The sequence below is a fragment of the Cyclopterus lumpus genome, chromosome 8 (genome assembly GCF_009769545.1).
Source record: "Cyclopterus lumpus isolate fCycLum1 chromosome 8, fCycLum1.pri, whole genome shotgun sequence".
NCBI lineage: Eukaryota > Metazoa > Chordata > Actinopteri > Perciformes > Cyclopteridae > Cyclopterus > Cyclopterus lumpus.
In genome coordinates this window covers 11790088-11809995 of record NC_046973.1, presented here as the reverse complement: position 1 = coordinate 11809995, position 19908 = coordinate 11790088, and the positions used below count along the sequence as shown (strand labels likewise).

General features: G+C 44.7%; 1 protein-coding gene across 5 annotated transcripts; it reads left to right on the top strand.

Annotated features, from left to right (window-relative positions):
• The first annotated feature begins 1295 nt into the window (after nucleotides 1–1295).
• Nucleotides 1296–19719, top strand: LOC117734590 (beta-1,4 N-acetylgalactosaminyltransferase 2-like). Of its 5 annotated transcripts, none has more exons than XM_034538756.1 (12): nucleotides 1296–1533; nucleotides 10508–10641; nucleotides 11015–11158; nucleotides 11586–11692; nucleotides 12031–12068; nucleotides 12914–12977; nucleotides 16472–16585; nucleotides 16808–16894; nucleotides 17352–17533; nucleotides 17968–18111; nucleotides 18487–18715; nucleotides 18806–19719. In XM_034538756.1, the coding sequence occupies exons 2-12, from the start codon at nucleotides 10508–10510 to the stop codon at nucleotides 18991–18993; spliced, it is 1431 nt and encodes a 476-aa protein (XP_034394647.1). In that variant the 5' UTR covers nucleotides 1296–1533; the 3' UTR covers nucleotides 18994–19719. The 5 variants fall into 5 exon arrangements, with proteins under 5 accessions (XP_034394647.1, XP_034394645.1, XP_034394643.1 ...); XM_034538754.1 differs by lacking the exon at nucleotides 1296–1533 and adding an exon at nucleotides 3152–5886; XM_034538752.1 differs by lacking the exon at nucleotides 1296–1533 and adding an exon at nucleotides 7482–9821.
• Nucleotides 19720–19908: the final 189 nt, after the last annotated feature.

Below are 19908 nucleotides of genomic sequence, written 5' to 3'. Positions count from 1 at the left end.
AAAGAAAAGGCACAACAAAATAAAAGAATACCAAAAGTAATTTTCCATTATACATTTCTTTACCTTTTAATGCTGATGCTTGAAATGTGTGTTTTTCATTGACATAAATAGATATTTGTACCATTAATTGTGCTTAATAATTGTTAAGATATATCAATTATATTATAAAAGATTCAGTTTTAGTTTATTTTGTATAGCCCAAAATCACGAAATTTGCCTCAGAGGTCCAAAGATGACCAAAGGCCAGCGTGCAGTCGTTCTTTTGGTGCAGTCGTATGTATCTGCAGAGTGTAATGTTGGTAGGACTTCTCAGCAACCCTTTGGGATGTTTCGCTCCTCCCAGTGTGGGCCCAGTTTTTTAGTCTGGAAAGTGTGGTTCGCGTGTGGTGATGGGCACATAGCAGGGTGGAGATGGGTTCCACATGATTTTTTTGTTTGAAGTTCGAAATGTGTACAACTTTGTATATGGGGCTGTGAACCTGTGTGTGTGTGTGTGTGTTTGTTTGAGAGAAATGTGGTAAAACATGGTGGCAGGGAGTAAGAAAGAGTGTCTCACATTTTCAAACAAAGAAATGGTCTAAACTTGACACTTCTGACCACTTATAGCCTCCACTTTCACTGCCGGGTCAAATTGACCCGAACATCATCTCTGTAATATAAACCTGCAGGAGGGGGTTGCAAATACATGATATTATTTTAAAAAATTACGGCGATTACACTAAATAAGGTAAGCAGAATAAGTTTTATACAGAAAAAGTACTTATATTTTTGCTAGATTTTCAAACTTCGAAACAGGAGGGTTAACCACTAAACACTAATACATCCATATATCGTTGATAGTAAACTAACCATCATCAACACTGTACTCAAACCAAAGAAGTATTAAGCTAAACATGTTAATATAACTGTAAATAGTAGATGACTCATTGTAAATGACTCTGAAAATGTTCCATTAATATGTTGACTAGTTCCTGCACGAATTTATTTGTAAGAGCCTTTGCATGTTTTTTTTGGTCCTTTTTGAAGTTCTTCCGGTGAGACCGGAAATAGATGTACCTGTCGCAACTTGACATTGCAAAAAGTCCGTGAGTTTTACGTTTACTGAAGGAGAAGGAGTTCATGTTTGTTTATTCTTCAATCCACTTTACGGACTGCTAAGCTCCTAGCTGGAACGGGAACAAGGTACTTTGTGTTTATTCAGGCTTTAATTACATGTTTAGTGACTTTATTTTAATTAATTTGTGCATTGGTAAGAGCTCATTTCTGTTGTATTTGTTCCATAGCTCTTACGGTGATTTCCGGATCTTTATGGAAAAGGAACATTTGTGTTAAAAAATAAAAGATTTCTGAAACATCAGTACGCTTCACCATTGTCCGGCTGGGGTCAGCTACAGTAAGAGCTTGACCCTCACCGACCTGACAACTTGCTGCCGCCATTACGGGCTGTGACGGAGGGTCCTCACCACGGCTGCTGCTGCTATGCTACGCTACATGTCCCAGCGTGTCAGCCCGTAATCCAACTCAGCAATTCTGGTAATAATAATAATAATAATACATTTGTTTTATAAGGCACCATTCAAGGCACTCAAGGTCGCCGTACAACATATTTAAAAATCTGACACAATTTAAAAAGCAGCACAGTTAAAAGCAGAACAGTCTGCAGCAGAGCAACCCAGAGGGGAACACGTCAGGCATAGGCCTGCCTGAAAAGGTGGGTTTTGAGGTGGGTTTTGAATAAAATGATAGAGTCAATGTTTCTGATGTCAGGGGGGAGGGAGTTCCAGAGACGAGGGGCAGAGCGGCTGAAGGCTCTTGACCCCATGGTGGACAGACGAGCTGGGGGGACAGTCAGGTTGATGGAGGAGGCAGACCTGAGAGACCGGGTGGGGATGTTGATTTGGAGGAGGTGAGACAGGTATGGAGGGGCGAGGTTGTGGATGGCCTTGAATGCATGGAGGAGGATCTTAAAGTCAATGCGGTGTTTGATGGGGAGCCAGTGGAGTTGTCGTAGAACAGGGGTGATGTGAGAGATGGAAGGGGTCTTGGTGATGATGCGGGCAGCAGCGTTCTGGACCAGTTGGAGTTTATGGAGGAGTTTGTGGGGGAGACCAAAGAGGAGGGAATTACAATAATCCAAGCGGGAGGTGACAAGAGAGTGGACCAGGATTGCGGCGCTGTTGGGTGTGAGTGAAGGGCGGAGGCGGTTGATATTTTGGAGGTGGAAGTAGGCAGACCGGATGGTGGTGTTGATGTGAGTGTGGAATGACAGTGTGCTGTTGAGGACGACACCCAGACTCTTAGCCTGAGGGGAGGCTGAATATTATGTTTGCGGAAAATGAGTCCAAGTGGGAGGAGGTAGATAATAAACAGGATAGGACCAAGGACAGATCCCTGGGGAACACCGGAGGAGAGGAGGGAGGGATGTGATGTGAATGATTTTAACTGAATGAACTGAGTACGGCCAGAGAGATATGAGTGAAACCATGAAAGGGGTGTATCTGAAATTCCAATGGAGGCTAGACGGTCGAGGAGGATGGTGTGGGAGATGGTGTCGAAGGCGGCGCTCAGATCGAGGAGGATGAGGATTGATAGTAGTCCAGAGTCAGCTGCCATGAGGAGGTCATTTGAGATCTTGATGAGGGCGGTTTCTGTGCTGTGACGGGGGCGAAAACCGGACTGAAACTGTTCATAGAGATTGTTGTTTGAGAGGTGAGCCTGAATCTGAGATGCCACAGTTTTTTCTAATATTTTAGAGAGAAATGGTAGGTTGGAAATGGGACGGAGGTTATTGAAAATGTTGGGGTCTAAACCAGGTTTCTTGAGTATTGGAGTAACAGCAGCGGATTTGAGAGGTGATGGGACAGAACCAGAGGTGAGGGAGGAATGGATGATGGCCGTTATCAGGGGTAGCAGAGAGGGGAGGGAGGCTATAACCAGGGAGGATGGGAGGGGGTCGAGTTGGCAGGTGGATGGCTTGGAAGTCTGGATGAGTTTTGATAAAACGATGGCAGAGGGGAGTTGGAAGCAGGAGAGAGGTACAGAGACGGGGGGGGGGGGGGGGGAAACAAAAGTAGAAGGACAGCTGGACGTATGAGGGGTCAGTTGGATGGTAGTTATTTTAGTGTTAAAAAATGACATTAAGGAGTTACAGTTTTCCATGGAGTAGAAGTGAGGGGGAAGGGAATCTGGGGGGCGGAATGAATTGTTGACCACAGAGAAAAGGGTCCTGGTGTTCCCAGCACCAGCAGTGATTTTGTCAGTAAAGAATTGTGATTTGGCTGAGGAGAGGGCATCTTTGTAGAGGAGGATGTGGGCATGGTGCATCTGTTTATGGATCGTGAGTCCGGTTTTGGTGAAAAGCCTCTCCAACTGACGACCCTTGGCTTTCAACTGGCGGAGCTGAGGGGAGAACCAGGGGGCAGAGTGGGGGAATGAGACAGTCCGGGTTTTGAGGGGAGCAAGTGAGTTCAGCAGAGTACGGAGACTATCATTGTAAAGATTAACCAGATGATCCAGGGTGTGTGGGGGGGTGATGATGGGGAAACTGTCAATGCCTGTTGTGAGGTCAGCCAGATTAATGTTTGTGATGTTGCGGAAGGACATGACACGTAACTGTTTGTATTTGGATAATGTTAAACTTAAATTAAATAAAATGAGCATGTGGTCTAAGATAGGGAGATCGACAGCAGAGCAGTTGAGGGGAGTGACACCAGAGCAAACGACCAAGTCCAAAATGTGACCTTTAGAGTGGGTGGGAAAGTGAATATGTTGAAGGAGACCAAAACTGTCCAAGCAAAAAGTGAAGTCCTTAGTGAGGGGATGATTAGTGTTGTCCATGTGAATATTCAGATCGCCCAACAGAATGATGTTGGGAGACAGTGAGCAGATGTGTGTGAGAAGTGTGGTGAATTCATTGATGAAGTCCTTGTTTGGTTTGGGTGGGCGGTAAATGTTGAGTAAAACGGTTGGAGTAGGACCATTCAGCTGTAGAGCCACAGATTCGAATGTCTGGGATACTGGCAAAGATAATGACGAGACCTTCCAAGTCTCGCGGTGAAGTATCGCGAGACCTCCTCCTCTTCCGGTGAGACGGGGGTGTGCGGTGTAAACAAACCCAGGTGGAACAGACTCGTTCAGATGAGAGAAGTCGTCAGGGGTTTGCCACGTCTCAGTCAGGCAGAGAAAGTCCAACTTGTGGTCGAGGAGGAGGTCTTGTAGTAGCTGTCCCTTGCCTGAGAGGGAACGGATGTTAAATAATCCAAACTTGACGTCGGAGTGTTGGTTGGTGAAGCTAACGTTAGCCGACCTGGCTAGGCTGGCTAACTTGGTGTGGTCCACCTTCCTGTGGGTTGGTTTTTTCTGACGGCGGGTGGAGGACCAGATGGAGTTGATGGCAGTGGAGTCATCGATGCGGTGGTATCGCCCCGATCCGCGGTGAATGTACCTCCGGCGGTGGCGAGCGATGTCCGGGAAGTTGTATAATACAGGCGGAGGAGCAGAACGGAGGAATCTAAATTGGAGGAGCTCCGCGCTCAGGTAGTGGATCAGGCGTGATTCTGGGAGTATTAGGAGGGACAGGACAGTCCACAGGAGCACAACGCTCACAGCAAGCTTGTAGCTCCACATGATCCACGGCCACGGGCAGATGTTCGCCGAGCAGCGTAGCTGTCAGCGTTCGGGTAGGCAGGACAACAAACTAGCTTTAAGCACAGTTCCTATTAAACTAAACGGGATGACAGTAAGTAGGTGGTCTGCTGCAAACTGTGCAGAAAATCGTAGAAAAATCGTCGAAAAAACAATAAAACAACCGGAGAGCAGCGGCAGCTAGATGCGCCAGCGTTCACTCACACCAGGAGACAATCAGCAATCAGCAATCACTCTGGGATTAGGACAGTGAGAGGCATTCTAAGGTCCACACTTCCTCTGGTAGGCTAAATGATGCTTACCTGCTGTCTTTTCTCTATGAAGCTATGGCAATTGTCAACAGTCGACCACTGACCGTTAATAACCTCAGTGATCCTCATAGCCTCGAGCCGGTCACCCCTAATCATCTTCTCACTCTGAAATCTGTCAAGGCCTTGCCTCCTCCAGGTGAGTTTGTCAGAGAAGACGTGTATGGCAAGAAGAGATGGCGTCATGTTCAGTACCTGGCGGAACAGTTCTGGAGTCGATGGCGAAAGGAATACCTCGCTAACATTGCTCTCAGACAGCGTTGGCATACACCAAGGAGAAATCTGCAAGTTGGAGATATTGTAATGATGAAAGAAGAAGACGTGCACAGGCATGAATGGAGATTGGGCAGGGTTTCAGTAACCACAACTGACAAAGACGGACTAGTGAGGAGAGTTAAGGTTCGCCTCGGCGACAAGAAGCTTGGAAAAAAGGGAGAGCGTCTCCACAAGATGTCTGAGGTCGAACGACCAGTCCAAAAGTTGGTCTTGCTGCTGGAGACTGATTAAACTTACTCACTCCCCTATGGTTCACAATACTTTTTCAAAACGGCTTGTGAACTCGGTTTATAAAGGCTCGTCACTTTCTTACTTATGAAAGGTCATATTCAGTTAAAAATCATTTGTGCTTAATGTAAATTCTATACAGTTACATTATTTACTCATGATTGGTGGGAGTGTAAATGACTCTGAAAATGTTCCATTAATATGTTGACTAGTTCCTGCACAAATTTATTTGTAAGTGCCTTTGCATGTTTTTGTTGGTCCTTTTATTTTGAAGTTCTTCCGGTGAGACCGGAAATAGATGTACCTGTCGCAACTTGACATTGCAAAAAGTCCGTGAGTTTTAAGTTTACTGAAGGAGAAGGAGTTCATGTTTGTTTATTCTTCAATCCACTTTACGGACTGCTAAGCTCCTAGCTGGAACGGGAACAAGGTACTTTGTGTTTATTTAGGCTTTAATTACATGTTTAGTGACTTTATTTTAATTAATTTGTGCATTGGTATCATTTCTGTTGTATTTGTTCCATAGCTCTTACGGTGATTTCCGGATCTTTATGGAAAAGGAACATTTATGTTCAAAAAGAAAAGATTTCTGAAACATCAGTACGCTTCACCATTGTCCGGCTGGGGTCAGCTACAATAATTTGATTCCTGCGGAAAAACCTTCTTGCAAAATCCTATCAATTAACGTACTCACAATATCTCTAAAACAAAGAAGTGTAAATCATTTTGCAATTACAATTTAAGCCTGCTATAACCTCTTTATAGCCCTTATCTGGCATGTTTGCTGGGGTTATAGGATTTATGAATCTCACTACGAGAACCAAAACATGATATATTTTGTCTATAGAAATACTACAGTTCTTACCATCTGCTCTTCCCAAGGTTCCATTGTTGTCCCGCTCATATAAAATACTAAATAATTAACCCTCCCATGATGGGGAACAGGCAAAGCGGTGGACTTTGGACTGCAGGTGTTTCATATCTGGGACTGTAGCCAAGGGTTGCTTATTGTTGATGAAAGGAGATAATGTAGTAATGTTTAAGCAACACCAGAAGAATGGGAACCAGGGACAGAATCGAGGGAATAAGTTGAACCATAAGTTAGAACTATAAGAGGGTCCACTCAAAGTTTGATTTCATCTGCAATTTTGAAGAAAGAAATGTGCACATTTGTATGTTACTAGCATTATACGTACTCTATTCACTAATACTGTTGGTTAGTTAAATAGTTTAACAGACTATCCCTAAACCAATATTAGAGAGTCCTTCCCAGGGGTGTTTGTAGGATTCCAAGTAAGGGGGGGTGTGGTGGAAGATTTCTATGTTTGATCAGGTGGAGAGTTGTGGTTCAAATATTCAATTGCAACAAACGGAGTCTCCGAAGGAATCAAAGTTGTCTTTCCGTTTATTCAAGCTTGCAAGCTGGGAAAAGGGTTCAACAGCCACGTATCTCAGTGAGCTGCCGAAATCTCTTGATTCATACATTGTATTACATCGTGATTTATACAAGCACATGCACCCCCCTCCAGGGCCCACTATGACGACAAACGAAGAAACAGTGTGAATGTCTTGGATAAGAATTGAGAAGAACAAAGAGCCGAGTGTATTGGTTTCGATAAGGCATATGGCCATCTGTCCTCCTCCCCATCTTCCCTATTGCTCTGCCCTTGAACCAGTTCACAAAACAACACATATTTTTACCGTCACAGGGGCTAAGCCCCAAGGTGAGTGTCACCCTTGTGAATATGTGCGCGCGTAGCGCCCAGCTAATTCTTCTTGTGGCCCCTAATATCCATTGTTTACGGCAGTTCATAGATTGGTTCAATCAGAAAGAGTATGATTTTGGTCTGTAGTTTTGCTTCATTCAGTATATGATAACACAAGAGACAGAATTTCAGGGTCATAGTGATATTTTATACTCATTTGGACACTAGATAAAGATGAACTAGTTCAGTGTCAAATATACCATTCAATGGAAAAAAATATAATAATAATCTATATTAATGCAAAGAATAGAGAGATGTCAATAGTTATTTCTTGTATTTCGAATTCGCTCGTTCACACTCGCTCAATGAAGACAGTTTCTAACTTCCCTTTAATTTGCTTCAAGTAAACCTCAATGTAAGCAGGTAACACTTCTTTACTATACCGACAGCCACATTCTGTAACTACCTGGATTTACAAGTTCACTCCGTGCATCTTTTACTTTGAGGTAATCTCATTAGCTGTAATCCTGGATGTCATTGATGAGAGACGTTACTTGGCAGAGTGAGAGTCAGCACAGCACCCTCCCCAAGGTCCTAGTGCCCGGGGATTATATTGTTAAGTATGGTGATGGGCTATTGGATTGTAATTTGAAGGGGGAGAAAACATACAAACCAGAACTAAAATAGGCGTAACGACACCCCTGGTCCTTCCCCCTCTCAAAGGTGCACATGGTTTAGTCCACTCAAGTAGTATTGTGGACTAAAATAGTTAGTCTCTAAATACAATAATTGTGCTGATGCTGACGGCTTCAGGTGAACTGGGAAGCAATAGCGGCATAAAAAAATTATAATAATCAGACCACCAAAAGAAAAAAACGGGAGCGGTCGTTCTGGAAAGTGCCCCAAAACAACATGTTTCCGATCACGTAGCAATTCCTTCGAAGGAAGGTGATTTTGCTCAAACGTCAGTGTCGGGACGAGGTCAGGGTAGATGGGCAGGTTTCCAACTGACAGACAGGTTTTGTTTCTCTTCAGCATGGCTACGGTTATTCTTTAACCTTAACCAGGTGTAAACATGCAATATATCCTCATACAACTGTCACAAATTGCACCACACCTTCAATTGTTTTCATCCCAACTGCCTGTTTACTCTCATGCCATGTCATGGTCCTCCTCCCCACCTCACCTGCAGCACCTCACCTCATCGGTCCCCTACTACTTACTCCCATCTGTCCTCTGCCAGATTGTCTTGTGTGTTTTTGTTTGTTTGTTGGTTTATCTTATCGCCATACCTGATCTGCCCCTTTTTGGACTTGTTTTCCTCAATAACTCGTTTCCCCGGTTTTGACCCCTGCCTGAATACTAGTAAAATAATTGTCCTTGCAACTCTGTCTCGCGGTCGTGCTTTTGGGTTCAGTTCACAATACTTATAATCCTTACAACAACTGTTCCTTTTAATATAAAAAAATATTTTATTATCTTTCGTACGTGCGGAAAAAAACTATTCATATAATTATATTGTTCGTTTCCAAGGAACACGAGCGATGGCTGTGCCAGCACAATAACCTGCATTGTTTAGGCAACACAACTACAACAGAAAAGGCAGATCAGGTATGGCCACAATATAACGCTGGAGAGCTTCCCTTACAGTTGGTTATATAACCTGTCGAGACCAGAGAAGGCCTCCATGGAGGAGTACATCTCACAGTCCTTGAAGGCTGGAATCATTTGCCCGTCCTCATCATCACTCGGAATCGGATTCTTCTTTGTCACAAAGGAAGATAAGAGCCTCCGGCCCTGCGTCGACCATTTCCTAATTATGAGATGCTAATTTGCTATATGCTATCTTATTTTGTTCATCAGAGTGACGGTAATGGGCTTCCATAACTTATATATACCAAGAAGAACAAAACATTATTTTTTACATTATATGAAATCCAAGAATACAGTAAAAATGTGTATTTTAACCAGAGGGAATCCCTCAGTGACGCAGGTCGACTCCCCCACACACAATATAATTATTAAAAAATAGAAAACCAAACGCCCAATATATTACATTACATTACATTACGTGTCATTTAGCTAAACTACAAAGTGCTAACAGTCAGGGAGAGTTGACTTTAAGAAGGAGAATTAAGGCAGTTAGAAACGCGAGGACGTGTCGAGGACGGCTCTACATTCCCTATTCAAGGTATAGTCGCAACAACTAAAGTTGCCAAACCGGTCTGGCTGGAAGGGTGTTAGGACGCGACAAGAGCAGACGAGGGAAGGAATCGAGGACGTACGGTATAGACCAGGGGTGGGCAAACTTTTTGGCTCAGGGGCCACATTGACTTTTAAAATCTATACTATAGACAGAGAACCCTGGATTCAAGGCGGAGTCCGGTGGGGGTCCGAGACGGCGCGCCGTTTCCCCTTCTTCTCTGCTTTCTCAACGCACAGCCGGTGTTCCACATTGAATGGAAGCAGACGCACAGCCATTGGTTTGGACTGACACAGCAAAGCCAACGGGGACAAGGGGCGTTCCTGGTGCGCGTGGAGACTACTATTTATCTGCGTGCTCTCTGGCTCCCGCGTGAGAAGTCGTGGTGCTCAGGATGCTGCAGCACCCCTTGTTTATGGATTTGCTTCTGTCGGCTATTTTTTTTCAACTTCAATGGTAATTAAAAACATATATATTATTTAAGTTCTCATATGAAACCTCCGCGAATTGTAGATGGAAAAGAAGCGGCTTTGATTATAAGTTCACTAACTAACTAACTAACTAACTAACTAACTAGTACAGCCTATTGTTTTTTTAAATATATTTCACCAATGTGTCTTATGTGTCTTATGTTTTCTTCTTTTTTATTTTATATTTTACTGGCCTCATAAATTCTCCATTGACTGAAATGTAATGAAATTAAAGTATGAACACAATTGTATATTTTCTCCTGAATTCAGGCTTGAAATGGGCAACTGAATTTAATTTCCTTTAATTCCATTTGTCCATTTATTTTATAAAGCAAGAACACGTCAAACAAAAGCATTATCAATACAATAACATGTTAAGAGTGTTTCTTTCTTCTTCTAATTAGTTTGGCGGACTTTTATCTCAGTTAAAGGGCCCCTTGTTTGTTTCTATTTTCTTCACAGCGAGAGCAACCAGAACTGCCAGTGTTTGTTTATGCCTAAAATGTACTTCATGGGACAGTCATGGTCCAGTTTCTGAAAAGATCTTGTGGCATTTTCAGGACGGTTTTCTTCAACACCTCATTGTTCTTACATTATGAGCCAAAACATAAACATATTTATGAATTGATCACATGCTCCTATGGCTATATGGCCTCATTCTTGTCTCCCTAGATGTCTGTGTTTTCCAGCGGACTGCTTCAGAAGGTTGCCATGTCTGTGATGGTCCTGCTGACATGCTATTTTATGATATTCTGTCACTGTCCTGAAAAGGGGACCAAACACGTTGACACTCAACAAAAACCGAGGTACAGCCCACTCTGTCTCCGTGTGTGTGTCTGCGTGTGTTTGTGTGTGTGTGTGTGTGTGTTTGTATGTGTGTGCGGGTGTTCTGTTTTTAATGCATGACACACCCAGGAAAGTGGGATTCCATCGGTGTGATGATTTAGCAGTTACATTGATTTCCTGACATTTAATTGTATTGTCCAAAAAGGCTTCTGGAACCCTACAGCTCATGTTTCAGGGACTTTGGAAATGAAAACTGATTCATTACCTTGAATTTGTGGAGCGGTAAAACACCCTCTCATCTGTGCAGTACAAACATACAATAAGTGATAATATGATAGAAAGAGAAAATAATTGTGGTCCTTCATGGCTTCCATATTACCACCACCCTTCCAGGTTGCTACCCCAGAGTCCTCTTCCCAAATCCGGTCCATGCAACTGTTATGAGGGCTCAACGCTCCTCAAGAATAAACTCCCGAAGGATCAGTATGAGGAGCTGTTGCAACGCAGAGCCAAGGAGCTCCAACAATTCAAAATCAGGTAGTTATCTAAATCTTCAGTGGCACTTTAAAATAAAAATACATTTAGGGTGTACCATCTTGGGGTGATGCAATGGTAATTAAAGATAATAACCCTGGGACTATCTTGGTGAATTGTAGGGCAGTGTGCAGGATGTAGGGGGCTTATTGGCAGAAATAAAATCTAAAATTCATTCATATATATATATATATATATATATATATATATATATATATATATATATAAACATATATATATATTTGTTTGTATGAGGGTTTAATTACATGAAACTAAACTATTACATAAATGTAAACCCAATGTTGCCAACATTCTTGTTTATATATAGATATATATATATACATAGATATATATTTGTTGATTCATATTAATATATTTCTATATATCTATATATTGATTCATGTTCATTTCCCCCCCATCTTCCCAACAGGACCACGTCTGTATTATCCACACCGCTGTTTGCGTTGCCCAACTCTCCGCTGCAGTACCCAATCCAGGGTTTCCATGTACAGCCTCTGATCTCCACTCCTGTACCAGGTATGCTACAACCTGTTCATCTTGTTATAGCCCTGAGCTGAGTCAAGTCTGGAATTTAAGGTGGTTGGAATATCTGGTAAAACACAAAGAAAAGCTCACACTCCGTAGGGTAGTCAACTACAATACCAAAGCCAATGAGACATAGACATATGAGTTGTATTACTTACAGTTTAGTGTCAGGATAGAGTGACTGTAAGACAGAGAGAGGAACCTGGATGGGTTAGAGTCACTTCATGGTTCATTTGCATGTGAGAATGTATCCAGCATAACCAGAGATGAATGTGTGTACTCCCATAAGTATGAAGTAGTGTGAAAGTGCGAGGCCATTTTGATTTCAGGTTTAGCACTGCATGCAGGGCAAAGGAGCAGCTACAAGGTTTGTGTGATCCCATAGGTGTAAAACATTGTCTGGTCATTCTGAAGGCCTTTACACACCAGGGTCGTTTTTTCAAGTCATTGCAATTCATTCTCAAGTTATTGTATTTTACAAAACAGCAACACAGAGGCTTCATCGCTCTACGGACGTCAATCGTTAGTCACGACCCCAATGTGTAATGGCCTTCTTGTAGATCAACCTGCTGGAATGGCAGCTTTTGGTGGGGGTGATACAAGATGGCTGCTGAATGTTTCAATATTTATCCAATATTTATTAATAAGGGCTTAAATAAACTCCATGAAAACACGTCACATCTGATGGTTTTACATTTGGTCGCGCTTGAAGACACTTAAGGATAAAATATACAGTGTTATTATGATAGCAAAAATTTCACATCATTGTCACATTTTGGTTTTCATAGAAATCATTTGTTTGTTTATTGTTGGAACTGATATAATGCAGATACATTTCCATGACATCATTTTACATCATTTTACAACAGCCATCTTGATGTTAAAAGGGGCATGAAGCTCACTGTAACTGTGGGATTACAGGTGCTGAAACCGCTGTGACAGATGCTCAATGATTTCATTTTGAAAGCAAATATTTTGATATGAAGTTGATCCATTTCCAACTTGTCATTTTCTGCAAAAAAATTGTATTTTTTTTCCATAATTGCATTTGTGTCGGGACAGACCAACATATGAAGGTGATGGGTAACATGAACATAACCACTCAAACAGCATTGGCTTTCAAATGTTCATAATCAATGCTACTGGACATTAACTTTAACTGGTTAAAATACATGCTGAAGACAGTTGATTCACTCGGGTGTTTGACTCCAGGTCTCCTTGAAAGTGTCCAAAGGGGTCCTGACCACAGAGATTGCTGATGGAGGGAAGGTGCAAGGTGAGAGTCGGACATCTGAACTAACGTCACACAGGCCTTTGTTGTAGTTCTTGAATACTTCTGACTGAGCTTGATTTGTTGAGCAAAACAAGTAAGCAAAAGCTGACAAGAACTTATGTGCTGCTACATTTAGTTTCTGGCCATATCAGCAATATCTTCTGTGTTTGCTTGTTTACCGTACCTCCCTCCTCCAACCGCACACTTCCCTGGGTTGGCGGTGAGCCCCGCATGCCTCAGGGACTCCAGCACCGCACCCACCCGCTGCACATGCTCCGCCCAGGTGGCGCTGTGGATGATCACATCATCCAAGTAGGCGGCAGCATATGCAGCGTGCGGATGCAGCTCCTGGTCCATGAGGCATTGAAAAGTAGCTGGGGCCCCAAACAACCCAAAGGGAAGTGTTGTAAATTGGTATAAACCAAACGGATTGGAGAAGGCCGTCTTTTCATTGGACTCTGGCGACAGAGGAATCTGCCGGTAGCCCTTGGTTAAATATAGGGTTGTAAAGAAATGCGCAGTGCCCAGTCGGTACAGGAGTTCGTCGTCCCGGGGCATTGGGTAAGCATCAAACCGTGACACATCATTCACCATGCGATAGTCAACGCAGAACCGTATAGACCCATCCTTCTTGACGACAAGAACGATGGGGCTACACCATGCACTGTGGGACTCTTCTATTACCCCTAAACCTCCAGCATCGCAGCCAATTCCCTCTGAACCACTTTTCCTTTGTGTTCAGTTAACCTGTAGGGCCGTAACCGCACCATCACGCCTGGAGGAGTCTCAATCTGGTGCGCTATGAGGTTTGTGCGTCCTCGCAGGAGAGAGAACACGTCAGCAAACCACTCTTGCAACTGGGCAATGTCTGTTCTCTGGGTCCCGGAGAGATGGTCTTCACAAAGGAGCGAGGCCGGATTGGTGGATTGTTGGACCTCAGGCCCCAGCTCCTCTCTCTCAGATACCGCAGTCACCAGAGTAACAGACTCTGCCTCCCTCCATACTTTTAGGAGGTTGAAGTCTTATTCAGACGCTCCACCAGACCATCAGTCTGTGGGTGGTACACACTGGTCCGAATAGACTTAACGCCCAGTAACCCGTAAAGTTCTCTCAGTGTTCTTGATATGAACTGGGTGCCCTGGTCAGTCAGAATCTCTTTCGGGAATCCGACTCGGGAGAAGACCTGAAACAGCACCTGCGCGACACTCTTTGCAGAAATGTTGCGCAACGGCACCGCCTCCGGATATCGTGTTGCGTAATCCACGAGGACTAACACAAAGTGATATCCGCGTGCACTCCGGTGAAATGGCCCGATGAGGTCCATGGCGATTCGTTCGAACGGTACCTCCATCAATGGCAGAGGACGTAAAGGCGCACTCGGAATGGCCGGGTGATTTACCAATTGACACTCCGGGCAGGATGCACACCAACAGCGCACATCTGCCCGGATGCCCAGCCAATAGAATCGGGTCATTATCCTGTCCAGTGTTTTTTCATATTCCATGTGACCAGCCATCGGTTTATAGTGAGCAACCTGAAAATCATTTCCCGTCAACTTTTCGGCACCAGCAACTGAGTGTTTTCCTCTCCTGTCTGAGCGTCACGGCTCACTCTAAGCAGTCTGTTTAGAGCCCTAATCAATGAGTGCGGATATGACTGCTCTGCTCTGCTCTTATCACTTGGTCGAAGGCTGAGCGTAGATTATCGTCCCGAGACTGCTCGAGTGGAAAATCTTCCATGGAGTGAAACTCAGGAGCCGGTGGAGTCTCCACGGGAGTCTCCGCCGGTTCCCCCGGCCCGTCTGTACCCCCCTGGATTCTTACTGGAACGCGGTACGTCGCTCCCTGACCAGGGGGAAGGTATTGGAGAGCCAGCAACCCAAATAATCTGGCCCACCTCCATCAATGGGCACTCCATCCGCAAGTGCCCGGGCTTCCCGCACCTCCAACACTCCTGCCCTGGTGTTCGAGAACTCCCCTGTAGGTCAGGCTCCGTGGCTGGCACCCCTCCCCGAGCCGCTGAACACGGCCAGCCACGGAGCCGGCGTTGGCCGCGCCAGGATCTGGGGCGGGGTGTCGGCCAGACCGAAGCCGGCACGCGACCGCTGTCCCCCTGCCCAGGGGGATGAACAGCCAAGCGGTCCTCTGCCAAGGTGACAGCGGTCTCTAGGGCCGAGGGCCGGTGGTAGCGGACCCACGCCGACGTTCGGGCTGGCAATCCACCCACAAACTGCTCAATGACCACTTTCTCCACCATTGCCTGCGCCGCTCCTGACTCCCCGGGTTGCAGCCACCTGTTGGCGGCGTCCCCCAGTCGCTGCGCGAACGCGAATGGCTGGTCCTTGGGCCCCAGCCTGGCTTCACGGAACCTCCGTTGGTGGTCCTTCGGAGACAGCCCCAGCCGGTCAATCACGGCCTTGCGCACGTCCATGTATCTCTGCCTGGCTGCCTGGGGAAGCCCGAGGGCTGTTGTCTTTGCCTCTCCGGCCAGCAGAGGCAGGAGCCGGACCGCCCACTCGGCAGCAGGCCAGCCACACGCCTCCGCCGTTGACTCTAACGAGTCGACGATGGACTGCGCGTCGTCCCCAGCATCCATCCGGTGTAGGGCCACCCCCGTAAGCGCGGCGGGGGCCTCCGCCGGTGGAGCTGCAGCTGTCCGGGCTGCGAGTTGCTCCAGGGGGAACGCCTGCCTCTCCGCCTGGACCTGGAGCTCCCCCAGGAACTGCTGATTTGTCTCCGCCTGTTCCCTCTGCATAGCGGCGTTCCCCGCAAGCATCTGCCCCAGCGCCACGATCAGCTGGGTCGGTCCCTCCTGCTGCTCTCTGTGCTCCATCTGTCGACCACGTTGGGCTTCACTGTAACGCTTCCCACGTTATCCCGTGAGTCTCGGACAGAATATAGAGGAAGCAACACTGATTGTTGGGGTTCACAAAACCTTTTTTATCATTCATAGCACACACACAGCTGTATCTGCGAACTCTCGCCTCTTGCCGCGCTCCTCCTCCCCGTCGCTACTGCTCCTTTTGAGGGAAGACACACACTGATTAACCCCAGCTGGGGCCGATTAACCCTCAACCCAGCTGAGGTTGATTAGACCTGTCCCGGCACCGTTCCCTGAACCACCCCCCACAATCATCTCTATTTCACATGTGTATTAGTCCTCAACTCTTTTATTGTTTATATTCGGTCCCATTGTCAGCTCGTCAGTCAGCCGTTGACCCGTTGAACTGCACCAACCTGTATGAAAGGTGCTGCAGCAAATACAGTTTGACTTACTTATTGATCATGATAACTGATCCTTGGAGAAATCCTCACACTGGCTTTAATAATCAGGAATTGCATTTTCATATGGAGATTTGGGAAAAATGCATTCAAGTTCGTAGGTACAGCCACACATAGATTTAAACAGATTTATATTAATATGGTTGTCATCCACAAAGCAAAGTAAGACCGTTTTTCCAAATGAAATGAAATGCACTCTTTTTTGTTTGCTGTCAGGTGATGGGATGACCAAGCTGATTATGGAGTCTAGCAGCCTGGTGATCCTAAACTACCTGCTGGCTAAAGTGTTCTACACCAGCACGATCTACCACATACACACCGGAGACCTCGGTATGAAGACATTGGAACAACATTTTTTTTTAAATCAGTCTTTACAGAAATGAATTGCTCAAATTTGCTGTCAGTTGTCAATGTTTTGTGCAGCTATGTCTCTGCATAAATGTATGTTTCTGTGTGTTTAATGTACATCTGGAGAAAGTAAAATGAGTCAGACTAAAATGTTGGTGCAGTTTGATTCCTACAGTGAACTTTAAAACTTGTTTCTGTACTTAGTATCCTTCCAGTTTGAGGAGCATGAGGCCGTGTTTCCCATCACCATCAAACAACCTCTCCTTCCAGTCCTGTACAACATGGGAACAAGTAGGTGTGCGCTCATCCTGCCTTTCTCGTGGGTTAAACATCAAAGTAACGCTCAGCTAGGTATGGAAGGAAAGTGCTGCCTATCGGCTCTCTGGGTTGAACCATAGGAGCATCAGATCTACAATCTATACAAGATGCAGAGAGATGAAACTGCAAGTCCATTGTTCTTGAGTGGATGTCCACAGGAACATTAGTATTTTTGTATGTTAGTGTTATACACCAATGAATACATATCCATCCAAAATCTAATCTAATCTAATCTAAACTAATCTCATGTGATAAAAAAGACACTTAAAGAACACTGTAATAGGGCAGTCAGCTGGAGCAGCAATGACATGATCACTTCCTTTCTGTTCAGGTCAGAGAGTCTGAACCCCGAGCAGGGACAGTTAGTCTCATCGTGTCTTCACTTGTCTTTTCTTGATGGAAATCTTTGCCTACTTCTCTTCTCGGTCAGGTGTGAGCTCTCACGTCACCGTCATCACCAAGACGTTCCTGCGCTACCCACAACTCAAGGTGTTGCTGAGTAGCATCCGGCGTTTCTATAGCGACATAGAAGTCATCATTGCAGATGACAGCTTTGAAACGGAGCACATTACTGGAGAACACATCAGACAGTACATCATGCCGCCGGCACAGGTACACACACACACACACACACACACACACACACACACACACACACACACACACACACACACAGATTTCCATAATCCCTGTAAACAGAAGGAGGAATAGAGGAGGGACATCAGTAGGGCCATGGCAGGATGCAGGGCCATGGCAGGACGCAGGGCCACGGAGGCAGGGGGCACGGTGAAGGAGGCAGGGCCAATGAGGCAGAAGGCCAGGCCCAGACCAGGGCCAAGGAGCAGGAGGCAGGAAGCAGGGGCAAGGAGACGTATATAAATGTTCACACATAGTATATACCAAAGTTGGCATTTTGCACCACAAAATGAAATGAAAAGTTATGCTGACCCACTATATTAATTTTGTCCAACTATTTGTCAATTCTCTGTATTGCATTGTACTCGTCACCTGGAATGAACATTTAAAATGTGTGTTTCCTCCCTCAGGGCTGGTTTGCTGGCAGGAACCTGGCGGTCTCCCAGGTAACCACCAAGTACTTCCTGTGGGTGGACGATGACTTTGAGTTCACGGAGGGGACGAAGATAGAGAAGCTGGTGGAGGTGATGGAGGCGCACCCGGAACTGGATGTGGTGAGAATGAAATGGTTAATGTCTGAGGGGTCAGGAGCTTGTGTTGATTAATTCAACGGTAAAAAAGTGAAGAAAAAAAGGTTGTCTGGTGTGCTCCTCACTAAATTAATTTCTGAATCCTCTCAACACTTGATTTGGTCAGTTTGAGTTAATTAACTTTCTTCTATCAGAGCTCCACTTCCGGGTCCAGCATCTGAAAGACTGTTTTTAAAGGAATAAAATGTCCTTATTCAAACACCTGCTATGCACCTGTTTTTACAAATACAGCGTGTCAACTGGAGCCCATCCCAGCATGTAGTAGGCAAAATGCCAGTACACAATGTACTGGTTGCCAGTTTATAACGATTCTTTCCCCGATCTTTCCATTCTCATCAGGTGGGTGGGACCGTAAAAGGGAACCAGTTTTATTTCTCTCTCCTCTACGATGAAGGAGAGGAAATGGAGGGCGGCTGCCTGTACAGAAAGTCTCAAGGGAGGTTCCACTCACTTTCTGGTTACCCAAAATGCTTTATGGCCAGTGGGGTGGTCAACTTCTTTTTGGCTCGAACGCAAGCTGCACAGCAGGTGGGATTTGACCCTAAGCTCCAGAGGGTGGCGCACTCAGGTAGGTCTAGAGTTTGGAGTCCAAGCTGCAGTAAGTACACTCTTTCAGCTTCTGTGCTGTTTTTCTAAATGTGTGAATGTCTGTCTCCAGAGTTCTTCATGGACGGCCTGGGCTCCTTGATGGTTGCCTCGTGCAGCCACGTGTCCATCGGCCATCAGCCCAAATTCAGCGGGGACAGTAGATACGGCAGATTCAGACACCCTCCATCAAATGACTCAATGTTTAAACTTCAGCTTCACTTCTTCAAAAACCACCTAAAGTGTATCAAGTATGGATAGAGGACTACTTGTGGACAATATGGTCACTGGTATATTTCTCTCCCTTCTTGGTTGTTTTTATTGTTTGGTGTGTATATATATTTGTTTTAATATATATATTCTTTTTTCTAATTTTTTTAAGATAATTATTTTGCCTCCACATCAGCTCTTGAATGCCATGCAGGGAATCTCTTCTAATTTGGCACAAATGTACACTCCGGGAAGAATTGTTTCGATTGCGGTGGTCGAAGGTGACCTCACGTCTGTCCCATTCTCGCAATCTGGACCTCACAAACGTTTGGTCAAAAGACTCAGTAGTCTTATTCTAGTTATGAAGAAATTCACACAAATGTCTGATCGGATGAAATGACATCAATGGATTTAAACTGCAACATGAGTGAGGCATTCAACCTTCTCAAGGCATTTGGCCATTTGGCCAATGTGGTTTGTCCTAAACGCCCAAGCGAATATGTATTTTACATAGTGCTTGTTATCTTATAGTATGGTCAGGAACATGTTTTAGCAAACATAAAATATAGGTAATTTTCCACATTATTATGTCCATGTCTGTCCAACGGGACTGTGTGAAAAATTAATGCAATATGGGTGGGAAATTACTTATACGTGCTTTCGTTTCACAGACAAATCCTACTCCTCAAATCCAGGAACTGTGTGCATCCAATTCACTTAGACTTTGGAAATAAATATATATATATATATATATATATATATATATATATATATATATATATATATATATATATATATGAACAGAAATCAACAAATATATATATGAACAGAAATCAAAAAAAATATATAAGGTATATGTGTGAGGGATATAAATATACCTATAAACACACAAATACGTGTGGCTGTCTGTATGCATTTGGATTATTACTGTCATTATGAATGAAGGAAGGATGTTGAGAAATTATG

Coding starts and splice junctions, on each gene's coding strand:
- LOC117734590 (XM_034538752.1), top strand. Junction 12,069..12,913: donor GGCAAAGGAGCAGCTACAAG/GTTTGTGTGATC, acceptor GTTTGACTCCAG/GTCTCCTTGAAAGTGTCCAA. Junction 12,978..16,471: donor TGATGGAGGGAAGGTGCAAG/GTGAGAGTCGGA, acceptor GTTTGCTGTCAG/GTGATGGGATGACCAAGCTG.